The 23255-nt window shown below is 39.5% G+C and overlaps 1 protein-coding gene across 1 annotated transcript; it reads right to left on the reverse strand.

The window, feature by feature from the left end:
* Positions 1 to 4783: 4783 nt before the first annotated feature.
* Positions 4784 to 20591, reverse strand: TSPAN16 (tetraspanin 16). Its single transcript, XM_074311483.1, has 7 exons — positions 20293 to 20591; positions 19502 to 19708; positions 18205 to 18279; positions 8270 to 8377; positions 6932 to 7075; positions 6176 to 6259; positions 4784 to 4999 (listed from the first exon to the last, which is right to left on the reverse strand). The coding sequence occupies exons 1-7, from the start codon at positions 20347 to 20349 to the stop codon at positions 4937 to 4939; spliced, it is 738 nt and encodes a 245-aa protein (XP_074167584.1). The 5' UTR covers positions 20350 to 20591; the 3' UTR covers positions 4784 to 4936.
* Between the last annotated feature and the right edge of the window lie 2664 nt (positions 20592 to 23255).

A 23255-nucleotide genomic window follows, 5' to 3' on the forward strand; every position in this document is an offset into this window, starting at 1 on the left:
AAGGGGTTACTTAACTTCCTTAGTTAAGTGTTAATTATGCAAAAGATCATCAAGAAGAATAAATAACAATTATACACTTTTACCTAACTTAAAGGAAAGAGAAAACCGAGAAGTTTTACAAATTAGACTACACCGATCAATACTCAGAATGACTAAACTCTTGTACTGGAAGGTATTTCAGCAAGACTGGGAGTGGAGGTGAAAGAAGGGAAGGAGAGGAATAAGACAGAAAGACAGTGACAAAGAGAGACAGAGAGACAGAAACAGAGAGAGAGACAGACAGACAGAGATAGAGAGGGACAGAGAGACAGAGACAGAGAAAGAGAAACAGAGACAGAGAGACACACAGGAAAATCACTTTGGCAGCTGAGTAAAAGGTGGAGTGGAGTGGGAAGTCTCAAATGGAGGCACTAAAAAGGTTACTGCAAAAAGTTCAAACAAACAGGTGAGTTATGGGTTGGCTTGAGGTAACACTTAGATCAATTGAGGACTTTCTGAGACATGAGATGGCTTTGTAGGCAGCAAGGGAGAAGTTACCAGATGGAAAATATTGAAGAAGAGAGAGAGAATGGGATGGTGGAAAAGACGTTCTGCTGGAGAAGTTGGGAGGAGATAGGATCAAGGGTGCATTTAGAGAGGTTTGCCATGGCAAGAGAGGCATCTGTTCATGTGAAATGGGGTGAAGGAGAAGACAATGGGGGAATATTTCTCAGTGATATGAGATGAGATCAAAGGGAATACCGATTGCTAAGGCCTTCTCTGGTGCTTCCATACATCCAGTTTCAAGCAGATAGATCTTCCAGAACTCTTGAACTTAGCTCTCTTCTCCACACATCCATCTCTGGATTAAGTGCTTCGTATCAGAAAGAACAAACACAAAGGAGCAGGAACAAAGGGAGGATTCATGCTTTAACTTCCATATCCTAACTACTGCACAGAAGTGGGAATGGGTAAAAAGGCAAGTTGCAGCTTCCTTCACCCTTGTTAGAAAACAGTGTTACAGCTGGAAAGAGAGATGCCTAAAGAATACAGCACCAGCCCTGAATTCAGGAGGACCCGAGTTCAAATTTGGCTCAGATACTTAACACTTCCTGGCTGTGTGACCTGGACAAGTTACTTAATCCCAAGTGCCTCAGCAATAAGAAAGAAAGATGCTAAAGGAACAGTCATTGCTTTTTATACATCCACTGAGTTATCAATCCTTCTAGCCACTGAAGGGGCATTTTGCCCCTTCTCAAAGCATATCTCTTTAGCCCTGACTCCCACATGTGGAGGATGAACTTGGCCAGGTACTTATTACATATTCGACCTGCAATAATTATTTATGGTAACTGCTTGGGGGGACTATGTGTGTAATATATGTGTATCATGTGTGTAATATATGTGTATATATATATATACAGAGAGAGAGAGAGAGTAATATATGTAGAGAGAAAGAGACAGAAAGATAGAGACACAGAGAGAAAGACTGACATACACAAAGACCAGACAGGACAGGCGTTTTGGTGAGGGGAAGACATCAGCACTTGGGTGAAGGGATTAAATCGAATGTGACCAAATCTTTCAACAAACTAGAAATCAATTCCAAAGCAAAGGTTAGGAGGGAGTGTGTTCTAGGTGTGAGGGAGGGGAAGGATGAGGCAACCTATGCAAAGAAACAGAAAAGCGATGTGCAAAAAGGTCAGTCTGGAGTGTTTGGAGTGGATGGAGCATCAGCCTAGAGTCAGCAGGACCTGATTTCTTTTCTTTTCTTTTTTTTTTATCCTACAGTTCTCTTTTATTTTTTTTCTGAGTTCAAATGTTTTATTTTTTTATAACATTATATTTACAACATTATTATTTTATAACATTTTTTATAATATTATCCCTTGTATTCATTTTTCCACTTTATCCCCTCCCTCCCTCCACTCCCTCCCCCCGATGACAGGCAATCCCATACATTTTACATGTGTTACAATATAACCTAGATACAATAAATGTGTGTAAATACCATTTTCTTGTTGCACATTAAGTATTACCTTCCGAAGGTATAAGTAACCTGGGTAGATAGACAGTAGTGCTAACAATTTACATTCACTTCCCAGTGTTCCTTCTCTGGGTGTAGCTACCTCTGTCCATCATTGATCAACTGGAAGTGAGTTGGATCTTCTTTATGTTGAAGATTTCCACTTCCATCAGAATACATCCTCATACAGTATTGAAGTGTATAATGATCTTCTGGTTCTATTCATTTCACTCAGCATCAGTTGATGTAAGTCTCTCCAAGCCTCTCTGTATTCCTCCTGCTGGTCATTTCTTACAGAGCAATAACATTCCATAACATTCATGTACCATAATTTACCCAACCATTCTCCAATTGATGGACATCCATTCATCTTCCAGTTTCTGGCCACTATGAAAAGAGCTGCCACAGACATTTTGGCACACACAGGTAGCAGGACCTGATTTCAAAGATGGCTTTAGATACTTCCTAGTTATATGACCCTGGGCAAGTCACTGAGTCCTAGTTACCTCAGGTTCCTCATCTGTAAAGTGAGCTGGAGAAGGAAAAGGCCATCCACTCCAGTATTTTTGCCAAGAAAACTCCAGAGTTACAGGTACAAGAAAAACAATCCAATAACAACCCTATAAAAATACCAAATTGTAGTCTGGGGCTGGGTTACAAAAGACTTTAAATGCCTAAGGGAGTTTATGTGAGATCTTAAGAGTCGGAGCTTTTGGAGTTTGATTAGGAGAGCGGCAAGGTCGGCCCGCCCTTTGGGAAATTCACTTTGGCGGCTTCACGAAGGACGGACTGGAGCAGGGAGATGCCATTAGGACATTACTGCAGCAGTGCCCTGCAAGGTGATAAAGGCTGAACCTGACAGCGGCTGTATAAGTAGAGCAGGGTCTGGAGTCTGAAATGGACTGGAGCTCAATCCAACCTATTAGTTGAATGATTCTAGGCGAGTCCCCTGACTTTTGTCTGTTTTCTTTTCTTCATGTCGTTGTTGTTCAGTCACTTCACTGACAGCTGATTCTTAGAGACCCTGTTTGGGTTTTCCTGGCCAAGACGGCTTACTCCTTCTCAGACGAGGGGCCTGAGGCTCTCGGGGTTCAGTGGCTGGGCCGGGGGCACAGCGAGGAGTGTTCAGTGCCTGAGATCGGGTCCTCCCGACGTCGGAGCTGGGGCTCTCTCCGCCCAGCCCCCCCTTCCCGCTTCTTTTATGCGTTCTCCCCCCGATTGCAACCTCCTCGAGGACCGGGATTTCCGTGCCTCCCTACCCGAGCATTTAGTATGGAGCCCGAGTCTTTGTAGGGGCTTAATACATGTTTATTGACTGTGACAGACAAAAGAGACGGGCGGAAATAACGTCATTAAGCAGTAAGTTGGGACGGGGGGTCACGAGAACGCTAACGGGGGAGAGCCCGGCATCGCCCCGGCGTGGTCCGGGCCGCGCGAGTCCCGCAGGGTGGGCGTGGCCACAGAGTGCCTCAGTTATAAACGAACCAGAAGCCTCAGACCGAGCTCCGGGAATGTGTCAGGATGCTAGAGTGGGGCCGGGGGGAGCGCGGGGCAAATTGGGGACTGGGGGAGCGCAGCACACGGGAGGGCCCCGGGCGAGAACTCTGGCTGCGAAGAATCGCGGCGGGGTGGCTGGAGCGGGGGCGGCCTGCCCACACCCCAGAAGTAGCTGGGCCACCTTGCCTCCCGGAGAGGGGCGGGATCTGTCTGAATCGTGAGCCCAGGGCAAGGTGAAACGCGCGCTCCCCTCTCTAGGGCATCGGGAGGGGCGCTGGGCTCAAGGCTAGGGGACTCGCCTCGGAAGCGCCAAAGCAGCAGGCACCCGATGCCCCCCAGAGGCTTCCAGAAAAACTACCGGAAGCCTGGTGGGTGAGTGGCAGTCAGTCATTAGGTCACCCCCCCGCCCACTTCCCAAACCCGGCTCACGCCACACGCGAGAGTACTTGAATGCTTGGAAAGCCACGCATGCTCACTTCGACTGACATTGAGGCGGGGGAGGGGGAAGAGGAAGATGGGCTGTTCTCAAACGGAACCGTCCAAATCTCCCAGGGACGCCGCGTTTCTGGCTCTTGTCCTTGACTTCTCCGTGCTGTAACACCCCCCCTCCCAAACCCCTGCTTTTCGGTCTGATCCCTCGGGACTGGTCACGGGACCCTTCACAAGTGTTTATTCATTTGTCTCAGAAAGAATGTAGTTTGAATCTTGCGTCTGAGGCGCGCCAGCAAAGCCCATCGATTTCCCCGAGCCCTAGGGTGCACATCAGCAAAACGGGCATAATCATAGCGTTCCCTCGCAGAGCTGGGAGAAATCGTGAGCAACAAAGTCCTTGGCAGTTTTCAAGGGCTGTGTAAATGACAGCCTTGGTTACCTTGTAGGTTTCACCCAGGAATCCAGCGAGGATGTGCTAACGCTCTCCTAAAGCCAGAGACTATGGCTGTTGTCTTACATCCCACTCCAAATACTTGACCATCAACTCTCAGAGACCGCCCCGCGCGTAGAATCAAGCCCATTCGTTACCGTCAGAGGACACTGATCAGCAGCCTCTAATATTCCCTTATAAAACTCTGAACTTTCCAGAAGTCCACACAAGAACCTGGTCCAAGGGAATTTTTGAGACAGCTCCATTCAAGTGTGTGTGTGTGTGTGTGTGTGTGTGTGTGTGTGTGTGTTAGGAACCGACGTTAAATTAAAATTAATAACTTCTAGTACAAGTAAACCCTTAGAATTTTCCAGAGAATGGATACCAGACCCCATCAACATCCATTATCTTGGTGAAAAGAAACGCATGGTACCCATTCTTTGGCTTTGCTGCTCCAAGCTGAATACTTAGCATTATTTATTAATACAAAGTAGCATTTTTCTTGCAGGAAACCTCCTTGCTTAGACACGTGCTGTTCTCCCCGAGGGAGGGAGGCAGTACCATCGGAGATCTCATTCGTAAGAAATGTCACCAATTTTGAAAAATAGGATCATGGAGACCGCCATAGCTGCCACCTGAAGAGGAAGAGCACAGTAATAATATCTGCAGCGTTGGGTTTGAATTACACTTGAAAATTAGCTTAGAAATAAACTTCTGATACGTGTACCATCACCCTCCCTTTAAGTCAGATTTACAGTTATTCCTGACCTTTCCTGCTCACCATCAGCTTCCAAATCCAAGCCCCCCAATTCCACCGATGCTAAAACCACAGAATGTCTGGTATCTATTCCCTTTCTCCAGTGTCTGTAGGTATGTAGAACCTTCATCAGGCCTTCATCATTTCCTAATTAGATTACTGTGGTACTTTCCTAATTAGTCTCCCTGCTTCTACTCTCTCTTTTTCCCAAATACATCCTCCACACAGCTGTCGAACTCCCCACTAGCTCCCCTTTCACACCAGGCGCTAATGAAGAAATGGCCAGATGTTCTCTCTGTACCTTGATCCCATCCCCATTGTCTCCTCCAGCAGATTGCTGCCCCCCATTATTACCCCTTTGGGCCCCTTCCTTGCTACCTACACATAATCTCGAGTCTCTTTTCTCTCTAAAAAAATTCACTAAAAATTGACTTCAAATCCAATGTTCTTTTCATTGTATTATGTTGCCCCTGTCCATTTTTAAAGCATGTAACTGTGTATCTTGTTGTTCCTATAGTTAAGGTAATAGCCTCTTCTAAATAATAATAGCTAGGTGGCACAGTGGATAGAATGCCTGGTGTGGAATCACAAAGAGTTCCTGAGTTCACATTGGGTCTCAGACTTACCAGCTGTGTGACTCTGGGCAAGTCACTTAACTCTGTCTGCCTCAGTTCCTCCTCTGTAAATCAGCTGGAGAAGAAAATGGCAAATCGCTCCTTTGCCAAGAAAACCCCAAATGGAGCATAAGAGTTGGACACAACTAAAAGATGACTAAATGACACAAAATAATAGTTTGTCTTCCAAAAGGCCCCTTTTTGATTTTTGGTAACATCTCACTTTACTTATTTCTCCATACCAAAATAGTTATATGCCAAGATCTGAAGACTTAATCTGTGCCCCAACTCTTATTCTTTCAATATTGCAGAAAAATTTAAAACTGCAAGGCAAAAAATAAGTGAGCACATTTCTAAGGTCTCCAAATTGAACACGCCTCCAAAATTTCCTTTAGCAACTACAGCTAAAACTTTGTCAAATGTGAAAAGAAAACACATACCTCAAAGACCATAATTCCCAATCCAACACCTTTAATCACCTTTCTATTGTCTTTCAAAGAGTGCTTCAACTTTTGTAAACATCCCTACGATGGAAAAAAAAAAAAAAAAAAGAACAAATCAATATCTTCCAGACACTCTTAATTAAATCATAAGACATTTATTCTAAAAGGTCAAAGCAACAATACTTAAATATGTTTTAAAATCAAAATTGTCTTATATCAACATAGCCCGAACTAGCAATTTTTCTTTGCAGTGTATGCTCATATGAGCAGGTGTCAGATCTTTCAGTATTAAGATAATTTCTTACATTTTGTTGTGCAGCATAATGTTTGAATGCCACAAATTGAAAGGGATCAATACCTCCCTTGCCCACCTTAAGCCAAATGGCTAGCCCAGGCCATTCTGCAGCCAATCTTTGCCCTCTTGCCATTTTTGAGTGACTTTTTTAAATGAACCTAATTTTGACTTTGCATTTGCTTCAGATACCCTGCTAACTGATCTTAGAACATATCCTTCTTCTAAATTCTTCCTTTATTCCCTTCTCACTTTCCCACTTCAAACTAGGAAGCCTTGACTCAGCTCACCCACCCAGTCATGGCCATGATGATACACTGTAGAGTTCAGATCAGGAATGAAGTGCACTCTGGAAAGACTAGGAGAATTATGATAACATCTTTTCTTTAAAACAAAACAAACAAACAAATAAACAAAAAACAACTTTTATTAGAAACCTAGTATTAAAAATCTATACTTACCACTTGGAAATGCATAGCTTCAGACTCCGGGCAATCAAAGAGCCAATGTATGCCACAGCAGTAATTTGGATAATAGCCACCACTTTGATTCAGGTATTTAGAGCCGATAAAATCAGTATAATTGTGAAATCCACAGCAGTACATCTAAAGAAAGAAAAAGAAAGAAAGAAAGAAAGAAAGAAAGAAAGAAAGAAAGAAAGAAAGAAAGAAAGAAAGAAAGAAAGAAAGAAAGAAAGAAAGAAAGAAAGGAAGGAAGGAAGGAAGGAAGGAAGGAAGGAAGGAAGGAAGGAAGGAAGGAAGGAAGGAAGGAAGGAAGGAAGGAAGGAAGGAAGGAAGGAAGGAAGAAAGAAAGAAAGAAAGAAAGAAAGAAAGAAAGAAAGAAAGAAAGAAAGAAAGAAAGAAAGAAAGAAAGACAATTTACTTATGGGTTTTGAACTTCTCAGACAGAACTCAGCCTTGTGTATCTGGAACAATATCTATTACTAAAATCTCCAGCTGGATATATTAGTAATAATAGAGATGGAAAGAAATTATTTAAACAGTGCTTATTTTATATATCATCACATTTGATCCTCTCAGAAATCCTGAAAAGTAAGTACTATTATTTCTCCCATTTTATAGGTGAAGAAACTGAGGCAGACAGCAATTAAGTGAACAGCTTGCTCAAGGTCACACAACTTTTAAGTGTCTGAGGCTGTATTTGAACTCAGATCTTCTTGACTGCAGATCCACTATGACACCTTGCTGCCCAATAACCCTTGACATTTGTATAAGGTTTAAATTTTTCTGTTTCTTATTTACCATATGTCCTCTTATTTGCCCCCATTATAATTTTGTGAAGTAGCCAAGATCAGACTGATTATCCCCATTTTCTAGATTAGGAAACTGAGGTAAATGAAGTTATCATCATATGACAAAGCATCATAGAAATGGAGGAGGTCTGAGAGATCATTAAGTCCAACTTGGTTTTACTGATCAGGAAATCAAAGGATTTGGGCCCTAAAGTAGAAAGGCAGGGATTCAGACTCGGGGTTCCCGATTCATGGTACAGTACCTTTTCCACTTCTACCCCATATCTCTTTCCTGACAAGATCCCAGTCCCTGAAATGAATCATCTCTATAATGTCAGCACTTGCAGCATCAGGTAGGAAGTCACCTGCTAACTCAGGGGCTTTTCTCAAAATATCCCAACAGGCTATTGTGGAAAAGGGGATTCTTGTTCTCACTTGCACCGCAGAATTCCTTCTATCAGTGTCCAATGGCCTTTACAGGTCAGACAAAGTACTTTTCCTCCATTCTTGGCCATAAGAGAGAACCTCTCAGGCTGGCTTAGCTTACCTCTTTCATGACGCCATTCCACAATTTTGTGATGTTTTCATCCACGCCATAGGACTCTTGTAGCGACTTGACTGCCCAAGTTTCAAAATATGTGATAAACAAGTTTGCCTGGAATAGGGTAAAATAACGTTCTGTGATTATATGCACAGTGACACATGTTGGCCATAAATTAACACATCTCACCTGGCAGTCAGCATAGTGCTTGCAAATAGTAGGCACTTAATAAATGAATTGAATGGAAACAACAGTGCATCCTTTGCAAACTAAAGAGTATAGGAATTCAGTTCTCAATTCACAAGCATTTAATAAGTAATAATGGGATAGGCTCTAGAGTCAATAAAGGCAAATATAAAATATTTCTAAACTCTCAAAGAGCTTACATTCTACCAATAAGAACCAGGCTTTCTACAAAAAACAAAAACAAATAAAAAATATAAGTTAATTTTGAGGGAAGAGCACTAATATCTAGGGGATCATGAAAAACCTGTGAAAAGCTAAGAGTGAGAATTGAGAAAAAGATAAATAAGAGGCAGCTAGCTAGGTGGTGCAATAGATAGCACATCAGTCCTGGAGGGAGTCAGGAGAACCTGAGCTCAAATCCAACTTTAGACACAACATTAATTAGCTGTTGGATCTTGGGCAAGTCACTTAACCCCAATTGCCTTGCAAAAAGGAAAAGAAAAAAGAAATAGCTAAGTAACCACAAATGATAACAATTTAGTTCAATGATGATTTTGTTAAATGCCTATTCTGTGACCAGTCCTGAATTAGATAATAGCTAACTTTATATAACACTTTAAGTTTTGCAAAGTACTTTACAAATTTTACTTTCACAATAACCCTGAGGTGTAGGTACTATTATTCCCATTTTACAAATGAGACTACTAAACTTTCTACTAAAACTCCTCTCTCCAAAGTTACTAATGATCTCTTAGTTGCCAAATCCTATGGTCTTTTCTCTAAGCGCATTTTCCTGGATCTCTCTGCAGCCTCTAATATTGCTATCACTCTCTCTTCCTTTATACTCTCTTTCCAATGTCTTTGAGACATTATATTCTCCTGGTTCTTCTACTTACAGGAGTGCTCCTACTCCTACTCTCTATCCTTGGCTCAATCCCCAGACAGATTCTATCCTCTGACCATAGGTGTCTCTCAGGATTCTGTCCTGGGCCCTTTTCTATTCTCACCTTCTACTACTTCACTTAATGATCCCATCAATTGATATAGATTTAATTTATTATTTCTATGCTGATGATTCTCAAATCTGCCTTTCTTGCTCCAATCTTTCTGCCAACCTCTAGGCTTACATCTCCATTCAGACATCTCTAACTGGCTATCTAATAGGCATCTTAAACTTAATATAACCAGAACATCATCTTTCCCCCCTAAAACTTCCTCACTTTATTGATCCAACCATTCTGGAAAGCAATTTGGAGCTATGCCGAAGGGCTATCAAACTGCATACCCTTTGATACAGCAGTGACTCTCCTGGGTCTATATCCCAAAGAGATCTTAAAGGAGGGAAAGAGACTGTATGTGCAAAACTGTTTGTGGCAGTCCTCTTTGTAGTAGCTAGAAACTGGAAACTGTTGGGGAATGGCTTAATAAATTATGGTATATGGATGTTATGGGATATTATTGTTCTAGCAGGATGATTTAAGTCTGGAGAGACTTACATGAACTAATGCTAAATGAACTGAGTAGAACCAAGAGAACATTGTACACAGTAGCAACAAGATTGTGCTATAATCAGCTCTGATGGACGTGGTTCTTTTCAGTAATGAAATGCATTAGGACAATTCCAATAGGCCTGATGGAGAGAGCCATCTGCATCCAGAGAGAGGTCTATGGGGACTGAATGTGGATCCCAAAACAGTATTTGCACCTTTTTTGTTGTTGTTTGCTTGTTTTTCCCCTTTCCTTCTCATTTTTTTCTTTTTGATCTGATTTTTTCTTGCGCAACATAAAAAATGTGGAAATATGTATAGAGGAATTGCATGTACTTAACATGTAACATAAATTGCTGAGTAGAGGAAGAAGTGGGGGGAAGAAAGGGAGACAGACTTGAAACACAGGGTTTTGCAGAGATGAATGTTGAAAACTATCTTTGCATGTAATTTGAAAATAAAAGGCTAGTATTAAAAAACAAAACAAAACAAAAAAACCTTTTTCACCTTCTACCTTCCTTATTACTATAGAGGGCAACATCAAAATCCCAGTTCTTCAAGCTCACAACCTAAGAGTCATGCTGGATTCCTCTATATCCCTTCATCTCCTTTTATCCAATCTATTACCAAGGCCTATCCATTTCGCCTTTGAACATCTCTCAAATATGCCCCTTTTTCTCCTGTGAAACTGCCACCACTCTGATGCAGACCCTCATCACTTATGTAATTTGTTATTTATTTTAATTTATTATAATAGCCCAGCAATTTGTTCTGCTTCGTCTCTCCCCACTTCACTCCATTCTCTATTCAGTCACTAAAATAATTCTCCTAAAATGCCGGTCTGAATATGTCACCCCTATTCTATAAATTCTATAAATTCCTTTGACCCACAGGAACAAATTTTAAATCTTCTATTTGGCATTGAAAGCCTTTCATAAATCCTCATCCCTTTCTATCTTTCTAGTTTTCTTATAGTTTACCTCTCAGTATGTACTTCTTGATTCAGTGACTCTGGATCCTGACTGTTCCACAAATAAGACACTCCATCTCTCAGTTCTGGGCACCCTCTGACTGTCCCCAAACCTAAAATAATCTCAGGTTTCCCTTCTGATTACTGGCTTCACTGGCTTCCTTTAAGTCCCAATTAAATTCCAACTTTCACAGCAGGGATAGGGAACCCTTTTTTCTGCCAAAGACTATTTGGATATTTATTACATCATTCTCAGGCCATGCAAGATTATCAATTTATAAACTTAAGCAATAGGAAGCTGTCATTAGCATTCAACCCATCATCATCTGCAGTTGCCTTAACAAATGGTTTCACCAGCTTCATATGGCCCATATCTCATATTGAGCTTCCAGTTGACTAAACTCCTAGATTTTTTTAAAAAGATGTTCTCCATCCCTGTTCTACAGGAAGCCTTCCCCAACCTTTCTTAATTTTACTGCCTTCCCTCTATTGTTAGTTATTTCCTATTTTTATTATTTCCTACAGGTAGCTTGATTTGTATATATTTGTTTGTATATTGTCTCCTCTATTAGACTGTATGTAAACTCTTCGAGGACAAAGACTTTTTGCCTCTTTGTATCCCTAGGACTTAGCACAGTCTATTGTTTAATTTTTTTCAAGTATGTTTACATGTCTTTATTTGGGATTTTTTCTCAACAAAGATACTGGAGTTTTTTTGTTTGTTTGTTTTTTTGCCATTTCCCTTTTCAGCTCATTTTACAGATGAGTAAACTGAGGTGAACAGAATTAAGTGACTTATTCAGGCTCATACAGTTAGAAAGTGTCTGAGGCCAGATTTGAACCCAGGAAGATGACTTTAGCCAGATACACTCTCCATTTCACCACCTAGCCCATCACATAACAGGCACTTAATAGATATTGATTGATTGACTGCCCAAGGTCACACAGCCAGATTTGGACTTGGGTCTTCCTGGTTTCATTTAGCTGGATGATATAAAAGATTCACAAGCCCTCAGTAAGCCCTCATCTGGTCAGGGAAACTAGAATCCCATTGAACCAAGGACTAGTGGAGTTAGAAGAGATGCGAAAGATCATCTGGTCTATCTCCAAATTGCATGATGGCTAATTTGAAATATTAAAGAGGAAACATCAGGGAGGCTGAATGCCCTAGAATTCAGTCACATTATAGAGCTCAATGCTCATACTCTTGTCAGAAAAACCCCATGGAACCTTTGATTTCATAAGAGGTAACATCTAGTCCAGTCTCCCACCCAATGCAGGAATACTCTCAGAATAGAGGTTCTTAACCCTTTTTTGTCCTAGATCCCTCTGGCAGTTCATTGAAGCCTACAGACCCCTTCTTAGAATAATGTTTTTAAATGCATAAAATAAAACACATAAGATATGAAAAGAAGCCAATTATATTGAAATACAGTCATCATTTTTTTTTTCAGTTCCCAGACCCCAAATTAAGAACTCTTGCTCTATCTATAGCTTCTTTGTCATCAAGGCAGAGGAGTTGAGCTGTGGGATTAGGAAGACAGCAGCTGCTACCAATTGTCCTTACAAAGCAATTGTCCTAAATTTCCTATTTTTGAGGTTGCTTATAGGCAGCATATAAAAAAGCAAGAAAAACCTCTGAGAGCTGACTTCCACTGAATAGTTCTTTATACTATAAAGCTGGTTATGTGGTTGAGAGGGAGTCTGAGTTAAAAGTGACCCCTTTTTGTGAGAGAAATTTTCTGATCTGAGGGTGCTCTTTCATAGATAACTCTTTATATGTATTTGTGTCTGATTTCTTGATATATGTTAATAAACTGCTAATAAATATATGCTTAATAAACTGGACAGTGCTGCTAAGCACTAAGATTTAGGTACAAAAAACACCAATAGGTTTGCATGAATGTGAGTATGAGATTGTTTTAACAAGAACAGAGAATGTTCTTGACAACATTTTTTGAGTTTTTCCCTATTTTCTTAGATGTATCCGCATTGGAGGTTGAGGGACTTTGCTATGGTGCTTGAATTCCTTCAAAAACAGAGGCAATTGATGCTTATTAGACAGCTCTGTTGTTTCAAAACTGTTTCTTTTATGGAGCTGAAATCTGTTTTCTTATTGGTCCTAGTTCAAAGCCATATAGAATACGACCTCCTTCTTCCAAAGATACACCTTCAGTTTTTGAAGACAGCATTCATATATCTCTGAAGTCACAAAATTGCTAAATTTATGAGATGAAAGAGAGATCAGTGGGGCTATCTTGTCCATGTCACATTTGGAAACAAATCTCCATTAGAAAACACACATTATAATATACTTTCCAACATGTGGTCATCCAAGTTCTGCTTGTAGACTTCCAAGGAAGAGGAACTCACTACCAATGGAGGTAGTCCCTTCCACTTTTGGACAGCTATGATTATTAGGAAATTTTCTCATATATCAAGCTTAAATTTGCCTCTTGATAATTTTCATTTATTGCTTTTAGTTCTGCCCTCTGGTGCCAAATAGGACAAGTCCAGTCTCTCTTCAAAAAGATAGACCTTTAAGAACTTAAAAATAGCTCTCATATCTCTTCTCCTGAATAATTACTTCATTTCATTCAATAACCTTCACACGTCATGGTCTGGAGGCTCTTAAGCATCCTGGTTGCCATCTTCTGAACATCCTATACTTTATCAATGTCCCTCTTAAACTGTGGTACCCAGAAATGAATGTCCCAACCTAGATGGGGTCCAACCAGAGCAGAGTATGGCAGGCTGTCTTATTCCTAAAAGGTGCACACCTCTTCATGAAGTCCAAGATTATGTTTGCTCTTTTGGCCACTGCGTCATAGCATTTGCTCATATTGAGCTTCTAGTTGCCTAAAGTCCCAGATCTTTTTAAGACACACTGCTGTCTAATTGTACCTCCTCATCAGATATTTAGAAGCACGTGTATAAGACTTATATACTTATTTCCATGGAATTTCATCTTATTAGATTTGGCTCAGGGTTCCAACCCATCATGATCTTTTCAGTTTCCAATTCTTCCATCCAGTGTGCTAATTATCACTTTTGCTTTATTCCATCTCCAAATTCGATGACCATGTGACCTATTATTTTAACCCAGTCATTGATCAATTTGTTAAACAATACAGGATCAAACAGATCTCAGGGATCCGCCACATCTTTAAGAAATGTCCCTAGTTCGTGGCCCTCTTCAACAATGAGATGAACCAAATCAGCTCCAATAGAGCAGTAATGAACTGAACCAGCTACACCCAGAGAAAGAACTCTGGGAGATGACTATGAACCACTACATGGAATTCTCAATCTCTCTATTTTTTTTTCCACTTGCATTTCTAATTTCCTTCACAGGCTAATTGTACACTATTTCTTTCTTCCCCCCCCCCCCCCAGGCTGGGGTTAAGTGACTTGCCCAGGGTCACACAGCTAGGAAGTGTTAAGTGTCTTGAGATCAGATTTGAACTCGGGTCCTCCTGAATTCAGGGCTGGTGCTCTATCCACTGTGCCCCCTAGCTGCCCCCAAATTGTACACTATTTCAAAGTCCGATTCTTTTTGTACAGCAAAACAACTGTGTGGACACGTATACATATATTGTATTTAACATATACTTTAACATATTTAACATGTATTGGTCTGCCTGCCGTCTAGGGGAAGGGGTGGGGGGAAGGAGAGGAAAAGTTGGAACAGAAGGCTTTGCAATTGTCAATGCTGAAAAATTACCCATGCATATATATCTTGTAAATAAAAAGCCATAATAAAAAAAAATTAAAATATTTTTTAAATGTCCCTAGTTCCTTCATTGTCCTCCATGTAACATAGTATTCAGACCCTTCACTAATTTAAAGATACTTTGTGCCTCCTCATCATCTTGCTTAAAGGACAGAAACCAGAAGAAAGATCAGCCAGGATATTCTAGATAGACTCTGTAACATCAGACTTGACTTCATAGCTTAATTTCCAAACTGGTACATGCCAGACCTAGCAAGCCACAATCCAGACTGACCTGAGCAGCCTTTCACATCCTCCCTCACAATATGAGGACCACACAGGTCAGGGAGACCTCAGACCAAGTATCACACACTACTACCTTATGCCTTCTAGCCTTCAGGCATCTTTTCCCCATAAGAGCCCCCCCCATTGTCACTTTAATCACTTTAATCACCCCTCCCTCTCCACAAATGTCCAATTATCCTAGTCTTCCTTTTTATTAGTCAATTTTATTTTAAATTCTGAACTTAAATACCAAAAAAGAGCATTTCCATGTACTCAGCCGAACTCAAAAAAAGAATTGCACATAAAATCATGAATCTCCATTTCATGGTCCTTGCTTTTTAAAAAGTAAATAATAATTTCATAATTTATTTTCAAATTATGCTTATCTATCCTTCCTACTCAACTTCCTTTTGTTCTTTTCCATGCATTTAAAAAATGTTTCAATTGTTTTCTCTCTTTTTTTTAATGTTACTATTGCTATAAGCCCATCTCTACTCCCCAATCCTTCTCCCATTAAAAATCAAGAGAAAGGGGGAAAAAATCCTTGAAACAAATAAAAATAGTTAGGTAAAATACTAAGATTTAACATGGTAATTTTTCATTTTTAAGTTTAAAAAATTTTAGTTAGTGAAAATATGCCTTCTCTTTCTCCACTCTTGTTACAAAAATGTAGAGCTAAGCAACACAAATCTCCCTATGAGACACGAAAAAACAAAAGTATGTTTCAATTTGTACTCTGAGTCCATGTCCTCTCTGTCAGCAAGTAAGTAGCATGTTACATCATAAGTCCCCTGGAATTATGTTGATCAGAATTCTAAAGTCTTTCAAAGTGGCTTAAGACTTAACATTATAAAGAAAAACAACTTTGAAAGATTCATTCAATGTACATGTACAAAAATATGCCTGGAGTCCATCACCTCTTTGTCAATAGGCAAGTAATATGTCTTACTATAGATCCCCTGAAGGCATAATTGATCACTGCATTGATCAGCTTTCTTAAAGTTTTCACAATTGTTTTCTTTAACCTTGTATAAATTGTTCTCCTGATTCTATTCACTTCACACTGCATCATTTGATACTATCCAGGACTCCCTGAAATATTCTTTTGTAATTTCTAATGTGGTAATATCCCATTATGTTCATTTACCACCATTTACTCAATCATTTTATAAGTAATGGGATCCCTAACATTGTATTTTCTTTTCTTTTCTTTTCTTTTTTTTTTTCTTCTTTTTAATTGTCCTTCAGGATCAGGCTGCATGCAGCCATTTTCTCTTCCACAGTAGCCTCCCTCTTAACATTACTTTTCTCATACTGGTTTGTTTCCCTATTGAGTTTGATATATTGAACTGTTTAATTTGTGTGTTGACCATGCTTTGTTTATTTCAAACAAGAGTTAGGTTAATCTGATATCCGAAAGAAATAATATTTGCAAATTGCTTAGCACAGTGCTTTGCACATAGTATATACTTAATAAATGCTTATTCTCTTCCCTTCCCTTTCCCCCCATCTCTTATACTCTTTTCTCAAGTATTTCAGTTACAAAAAATAGCAATTTATACACGATTTTTTTTCTCTACACTGATGTATTCTATTTCCCTTTCCTTTTTTCCTCCCCTCTTAAAACTCTCAAATAGAACCATCCCCAGGACCTTTGTTTTTCTTAACAACTTCACTACCCTTTGCAGATATTAAGGTTCTGAAGGGACCCCTATGAAGATGTTTGCACAACATCATCATTGTTATAATAACTTTACTTTTACTCCTGTCAAGATTTCAAATTTCCTACTCAGTTTTGTTCTTTTCATGAGAAATGATTGAAAGTTCTCTATTTCATTAAAGATTTTTTCACTTCTGCAGAGTTTGTGGGTAAGTTATTCTTGATTATAAGTATATATATAGTGATACTTTTTTCTTCTTTGACTTCGTAACTTTGGATTTTGGCAATGATATAATATTATTGAGACTTTTCCTTTTGTTTTATTTTCAGGAGCTAATCAATGCAATTTTTTCCTATGATACTTTGTCCCTGGTTCTAATCAATCTGAAAACTTTTTGCTTATTCTTGAAATATGATTTCCAGGATTATTTTCTATCCTGGTTTTCAGTGGTCCATTGATTCTTAAATTCTAGGCTTTATGCATTTTTTAAAGTTCAGATTTTTGATTGATATTTATTGCTATCTCAGTGAGCTATTGATTTTTGTTTGGTCTATTGCAGTTTCAAGAAACACATTTCTTGGATAAGGTTTACTATGTTCTTTTTCTTCTCTTTCCTAGAATTTTTATTTGATTTTTAAAAAAATCTTTTGCTTCATTTATTCTAAGTGTTATTATACTTTTTGTGGAGAATCTTTTTTCCCTTTGTTTGAAAGTATTACAAGATTTCTCCTTAATTTGTTGGATCTCTAGACAAGATTTCTCTCCACATTAAGATTTCTCATTTTAATGGCTATTTTTTGTGATAATTAAACACTGGAAACAAAGTGGGTGCCAATTAAGACAAAGCAAATTGCAATTTATAAATATTGTACTATATAAGACAATGAATATTGAAATACTTAAAGAAACAAATCCAGGGTGATATACAATGACAACAGTAATATAAATGAAAAAATACTAAAATATACTGAGAATGATTAATTACAATTAAATGTATAGGAAATTTTATAAATTCAGGATTTAGTTTAGATTAGAATGTTAATTCATTTTAATTTTTAAAGTTTTAAGAGATAAATACTTTGAAGATTAAATTATTACCTAGCCTTATAAAATAATGATAAAAATGACTGCTTTTTGCCTGCATTCCCAATCATAGTTTCTGGCACCTTCAAATATCTTTACTGAAATACTGGTACAATTTATCACACCCTTTATTAGCTGTTGCCATAGAACTTTTTCCCCATAGTAGGCATCCTCACCTACCACATTTCCAGCACCCCAGTGTTCTGATTATAAGACTATATAATGATAATATGATAATCTCAAACTTTTAAGGCATGCCAGTCTTTAAAAATAGATAAGAAAATGCAAATTCACAATAGCGTCTCTCTTTTTCTTCCCCAGAAGTTAGGTACTATAAATGTGGAACATTATATATACTGTTAGTTTTGATGAACTGCTCCTTCCCCCCTCCTTTTTGTTATAAAACTTAATTTATAGAAGGGTGAGAGGGGTATTTTCAGAAATGAAGTTGATATAAAACCCAAAAAAATTCAATTAATTTTTTAAAAAGTAAAAAAGATATAGGGTACAGTCTTCCTACTCTCATCATAAGTCAAAACTAAACTCTGAACACTTACAAGTGAGGAGAAGACCAGGATGATTATAGCACTTGAAAGCTTGACCAGGAAGATGATCAATATGATGATGAAGAACTAGAGGGGGGGAAAAAAGATCTGGTCAATTGGTCATTCACTGGTTTGAGGACCCCCTAGAGGAGGGTCCCATTTATTGGTAACAATGTTTCTGGATAAATAAGAAAAATATGCCCATTGGCAACTTCTCAACCTCTCAGTTGATCTCGTGAGTAACGCCATTCCTACCTAGACTCTAGAACAGCGATAACCAGCCTTTCCTTGTCTTAAATTTTAAAAGAAGCCTTGAATTCACGAAGGGCCACAGGGATGAATCTAGGCAATTCAGAAATGACAATAGTAACTAGAGAGAAAAAAGGTTTACTTTTTTATAATATGGGCTCACCCAAAGCAATAATTAGGAACTTTTGTACCTGGAGCAAAAGGAATAAAATGTCCCCAGATCAACCTTTAAAAACAAAATTTACAGCCTTGAATTCAGGAGGACCCGAGTTCAAATCTGATCTCAGACACTTAACACTTCCTAGCTGTGTGACCCTAGGCAAGTCACTTAACCCCAGCCCCGGGGGGGGGGGGGGAATTTTGGTTTGGGAGATTGAGGGAGGGAGGGTTCTGGGATACTGAGAGGTAGGGATAGGTGACAGGTTAGTGAAGGTCTCAACTGAGTATCTATTTTAATTAATTATTTTTGCTAAGTTGGAATTAAGTTTAGTTGTTTCCACCCTACAGAAGGACTGCAAGGGCTATCTTCTGAAGTTCAGCCCCTGGAGCAAAAACTCAGTTGTTCCGTCCTAATTATAGCTCTACCTGGACATACAAGGTACAAAGGTGATGCTATTCACTCATTTCCCTGTATTATTCCTCTAGCAGGGGGATAACCTACATTGACTCATCCTTGCTCTAGGGACCTTTGTCACCTGTTTGTGAGAAAAATAGCAGGCTGGCACTAGCAGGAGTTGGGTTTAGTAACAGTCTCCCTCTGCCCAAGGCTACTTGGGCCATCTCCAGTCCTCCTGATCTGTATCTGGCCACTGGCTTTGGGGGGGACAATGAGGCGGGTGACCTTGCCCAGTCCTCCTTCACTCAAATCCAATTCATTTGTATGTCACAGCATCCCCTCCCTGAAGTCCTGATGCTCTTTGAGAACAAAGAATAAATAAAAACAAATAAAACAACAATAACCACAACTACATGGGAATAGAAGCCAGACTTGCCTCCAAATGTTAACCAGGCTCAAACTAACAGAATTCTTAGCCCCATTTTCTTCCTTCTTTCTACCTACCAGCAACAGCATGCTCTTGTTTTCCCTTATGGCTCCCCAGCAGCCCAGGATTCCCAGGAACAAGAGGATGCTGCCGATGATGATGCAGAGATATCTGATGAGCACGAGCTGACTGAATGGCGAGACTGAAACCCCCATTAGGTCAGAAAAGGCATTTCCTTCAACATACAGACATAAGCCAAGGGCCAGTAGTCCCAATCCCCCAAACTGGAGAGGAGAAAAAGGGAGGAAGAATGGCTGGATGACCTCCATGAATATTTTGTTACTAGAAAAAGGAATAACTTTATCAGAAAACTTCCTATGTTGAATCCTAGCTCCTTAAACTCCTGAGCAAGGGAACTTTTCCTTGCTGCCCTGGGTTGAAAGCAGTAGTGACATGATTTCTAAGTATTTCCAATCAGACTGGTCAGAGAAATCTGGGCTTACTCCCCTGGTTCTTCTTTCAACTATTCCCCTCAAGCACTTTGTATATTTATTCCCAAAGAAATCCTATGGAAAGGGCTTTTAGAAGAGACCCAGAATGGGATTTGAGTGGATATCCACCAGAAATATATGGATTGAGTGCCCCATGACTGTTGCCTGGAAAACAGTGAACTCTACCCCATGGGTTGCCCTACCAGGAGTGGTCCCTTCCAGCTGAGCCAGAATTTCTGTAACCTCCTCAGACAGAATGTAGGGATACGGGGAAACCCTTGATATAGGGGGTTTCTCAGAAATTTCCCCTTCCCTGGAATATGTCTGGGCTGAGTAGAAGGGAAAAAGGCAAAACCCCATTTTATTCTCATACTCACAAATAAGATGCTGTTAAGAAGAAACATCAGAATTTTTAGGATTGCAAAAAGAGCCATCTTCCTCTGTCTGAAACTTAGGAGATAGGGATGCTAATTTTGTATCTCCAAAGAGTAGCCTCAGACTTCCCAGGAAATATGTAGGACAGGTGCCCTGAGGAAGGATGGACAGATGATTTTTGGTGCGTCTTATTCCCTGACTGCAGGACCTTCCCAGACCATCTACCTGAAAGAGACCATATGCCAGCTTTAATGATGATCAGGAACTACTGTGACCCTGGACCCCTAGACATGCTCATTATCTGAGAGACTCCTTTCTTATGGATGCTCCAACCCCGCTCTAGGGAGAGAGAGTCAAGGTTTCCTCCAAAGTTTGCTTCCTCAGATTAATTACCCAAATACAATAGGGTCAAAGATTCTTTTTACTCATCTTGAGGTCAGGAACAACTAAAATAGGAAACAGAAATAAATAATAGTATCAGCCATTTTTTAAGCATTTTCCTATTTACCAAGCACATTCCTACCAACAACCATGTAAAATACCTAATACAAGTATTAACATTCCCGCTTTACAGATAGAAAAACTGAGGCACAGAGAGATTAAGTGATTCACCCATGATCACATAGCTAATAAGTGTCAGAGCCAGGACTAGAATTTGGGTCCGATGGAGACTAAAGGCAATGCTGGATTTGCAGTTAGAGGACTTGCAAAACTGATCTCTGACCAGATGATCTCCCAGCTCTAAAGCTGTCCCTCTCATTAATCATGGAGGTAGTGTAAAAAGCCCTGAACTTCGTATCAGGAGACCTCAATTAAAATTTTTTAGTTGCTATTTTTATGTCCTATGTGGTCTTGGAAAATGACTTTCTCTCTCTGGGTCTCAGTTTTCTCATCTGTAAAATAGATAGGTTGGATTTTATTAGATGATTTCTAAATCAGATACCTTCTAATTCTAAATCTTAGGACTGAGTATGGCCTAATCCCCACCTACAAAAATGTGGGGTGAGACCTAGTCAAATACAGAGGAATCAGGGATGTTCTGGTTGGTGATCCAGGAAGCAGACCTTCTGCTTTGCCTTCAAGCTGATCCGAAAATGTGGCTTGACATCATCCCTTAGAGAAGTTCTATGGTTTTCCTCGGACGGGCCAGACCGAGCTGGGTGCCCAGGAACTGCAGAATAGCCACTTATTGTTTCCGTGGGAAAGCAGAGATTTCTCCCACACAGTTCCCTGAGTTCCCTCCAATGTCCCCAGCCAGGCTCTAGTTGCTTATTTCCCTCTCTACATGCTTCCTTCTCCCCAACTAGTTTTCTCACCTATAAAATGGGAATGATACTCCCTTTATGGTAGGGAAGGAAATGCTTTTGAGATGCTTTGAGTGCCACAAAGAAGTAGATTTATGATCTCAATTTTCCTTTGAGGATAGAGAAAAAAATACATTTTTGTGAATGAAGAAGCTAGAACTGAAGCTGTCCCCATTTTCTTTGTGGTGGCAAAAAGCTGAAAATTGCAGGGATGCTCCTCAGTTGGGTGATGGCTAAACAAGCTGTGACATATAATAGTGATGGAATACTTTTGTGCTATAAAGAAATAATGAACTCGGGGCAGCTAGGTGACACCGTGGATAGAGCACCAGCCCTGAATTCAGGAGGACCCGAGTTCAAATCTGGTCTCAGACACTTAACACTTCCTAGCTGTGTGACCCTGGGCAAGTCACTTAACCCCAGCCTCAGAAAAAAAAAAAAGAAAGAAAGAAATAATGAACTCGATGATGTTAAAAAAAACATGGCAAAGATTTGCACGAAATAATGAGCAGAACCAAGAGAACATTGTATATAGCAACAGTTGCATTGTATACATTATATACAGCAATTTTTTAAAAGAACAACTTTGAAAAAATATGTTATTTTGATTATTATAAATACCAAATTAACTATAGAGAACATATGAAGAAAAATGTAACCTACATCTAGAGAAATATCTGACAGATAGATATATGTTTAGAATAACTATATCTTATCTATATTTGTATCTAACTTATAATATATGTCAAACATGTCTAAATATTTATGTATATAGATATATACATACATATGTATGTTTGTCTATGTCTAAATATATGTGTATTTAGATATATACATACACATACATATATGTGTGTATGTATGTGTGTGTATATGTGTATGTATGTGTATATATATATATATATATATATATATATATATATATATTTGTGTCTTAATGGTGTCCCCTATACATGGCAGGTTGGGTAAACTCATCCCACAGATTTTCACCATTAGTGACTCCTTCCTTTGGATTAAGCATTATTCTCCATCCAAATGAAAATATTCTATAAATCTCAAACACCCCTTTAACTCAGTGCTTTCCTTTTTTCAAATGCATGGCTTAGATTACATTGCCTCCCTTTCCAGATCAAACATTCATTGAAACTGAGGCCCAGAGAATGACTCTCTCAAGATCACACAGCAAGCTAATGGATAAAATGGGACTAGCTCTCAGGTAGCCTTACTCCTGGTGTCTGGCAAGTTAGTAGTGAGAGCTTTATTCACAGAGATTTTGATTCAATTCAACATGGCTTTTTTGTACTTCGGGGACAGTGTTGGGCAGGGGCAGGAGTGGGGGGCAAAGTGCTCTTTTAACCTTAGAGTAGCCAGGAGAAGATGTAGCTGTACACAGATGAGTGAGGAGGGAACTTAAAGCATGGGGGAAGCAGGGTGTGTGGGGTGAGGAGGGTGACAGGAACAATTCACTTAAATGAAGGTGAATTTGGACTCAGGTCTTCCTGACTCCAGAGCCAGAGCTCTATTTGCCTTCCCTTGTATAAAATTATAAGTCTAAGGGGAAAAAAATTCCTTAAATGGCCCTATGAGCTGCTGCACATTTTATTATACCTGTTTTACAGGTGAGGAAATGAAGGCTTAGATAGTTTGAGTGACTTGTCCTG

The sequence above is a fragment of the Sminthopsis crassicaudata genome, chromosome 1 (genome assembly GCF_048593235.1).
Source record: "Sminthopsis crassicaudata isolate SCR6 chromosome 1, ASM4859323v1, whole genome shotgun sequence".
NCBI lineage: Eukaryota > Metazoa > Chordata > Mammalia > Dasyuromorphia > Dasyuridae > Sminthopsis > Sminthopsis crassicaudata.

Coding starts and splice junctions, on each gene's coding strand:
- TSPAN16 (XM_074311483.1), bottom strand. CDS start 20,349: ATGGCTCTTTTTGCAATCCTAAAAATTCTGATGTTTCTTCTTAACAGC. Junction 8,378..18,204: donor TCCTGGTCTTCTCCTCACTT/GTAAGTGTTCAG, acceptor ACCCTATTCCAG/GCAAACTTGTTTATCACATA. Junction 7,076..8,269: donor GGAATGGCGTCATGAAAGAG/GTAAGCTAAGCC, acceptor TTCTTTCTTTAG/ATGTACTGCTGTGGATTTCA.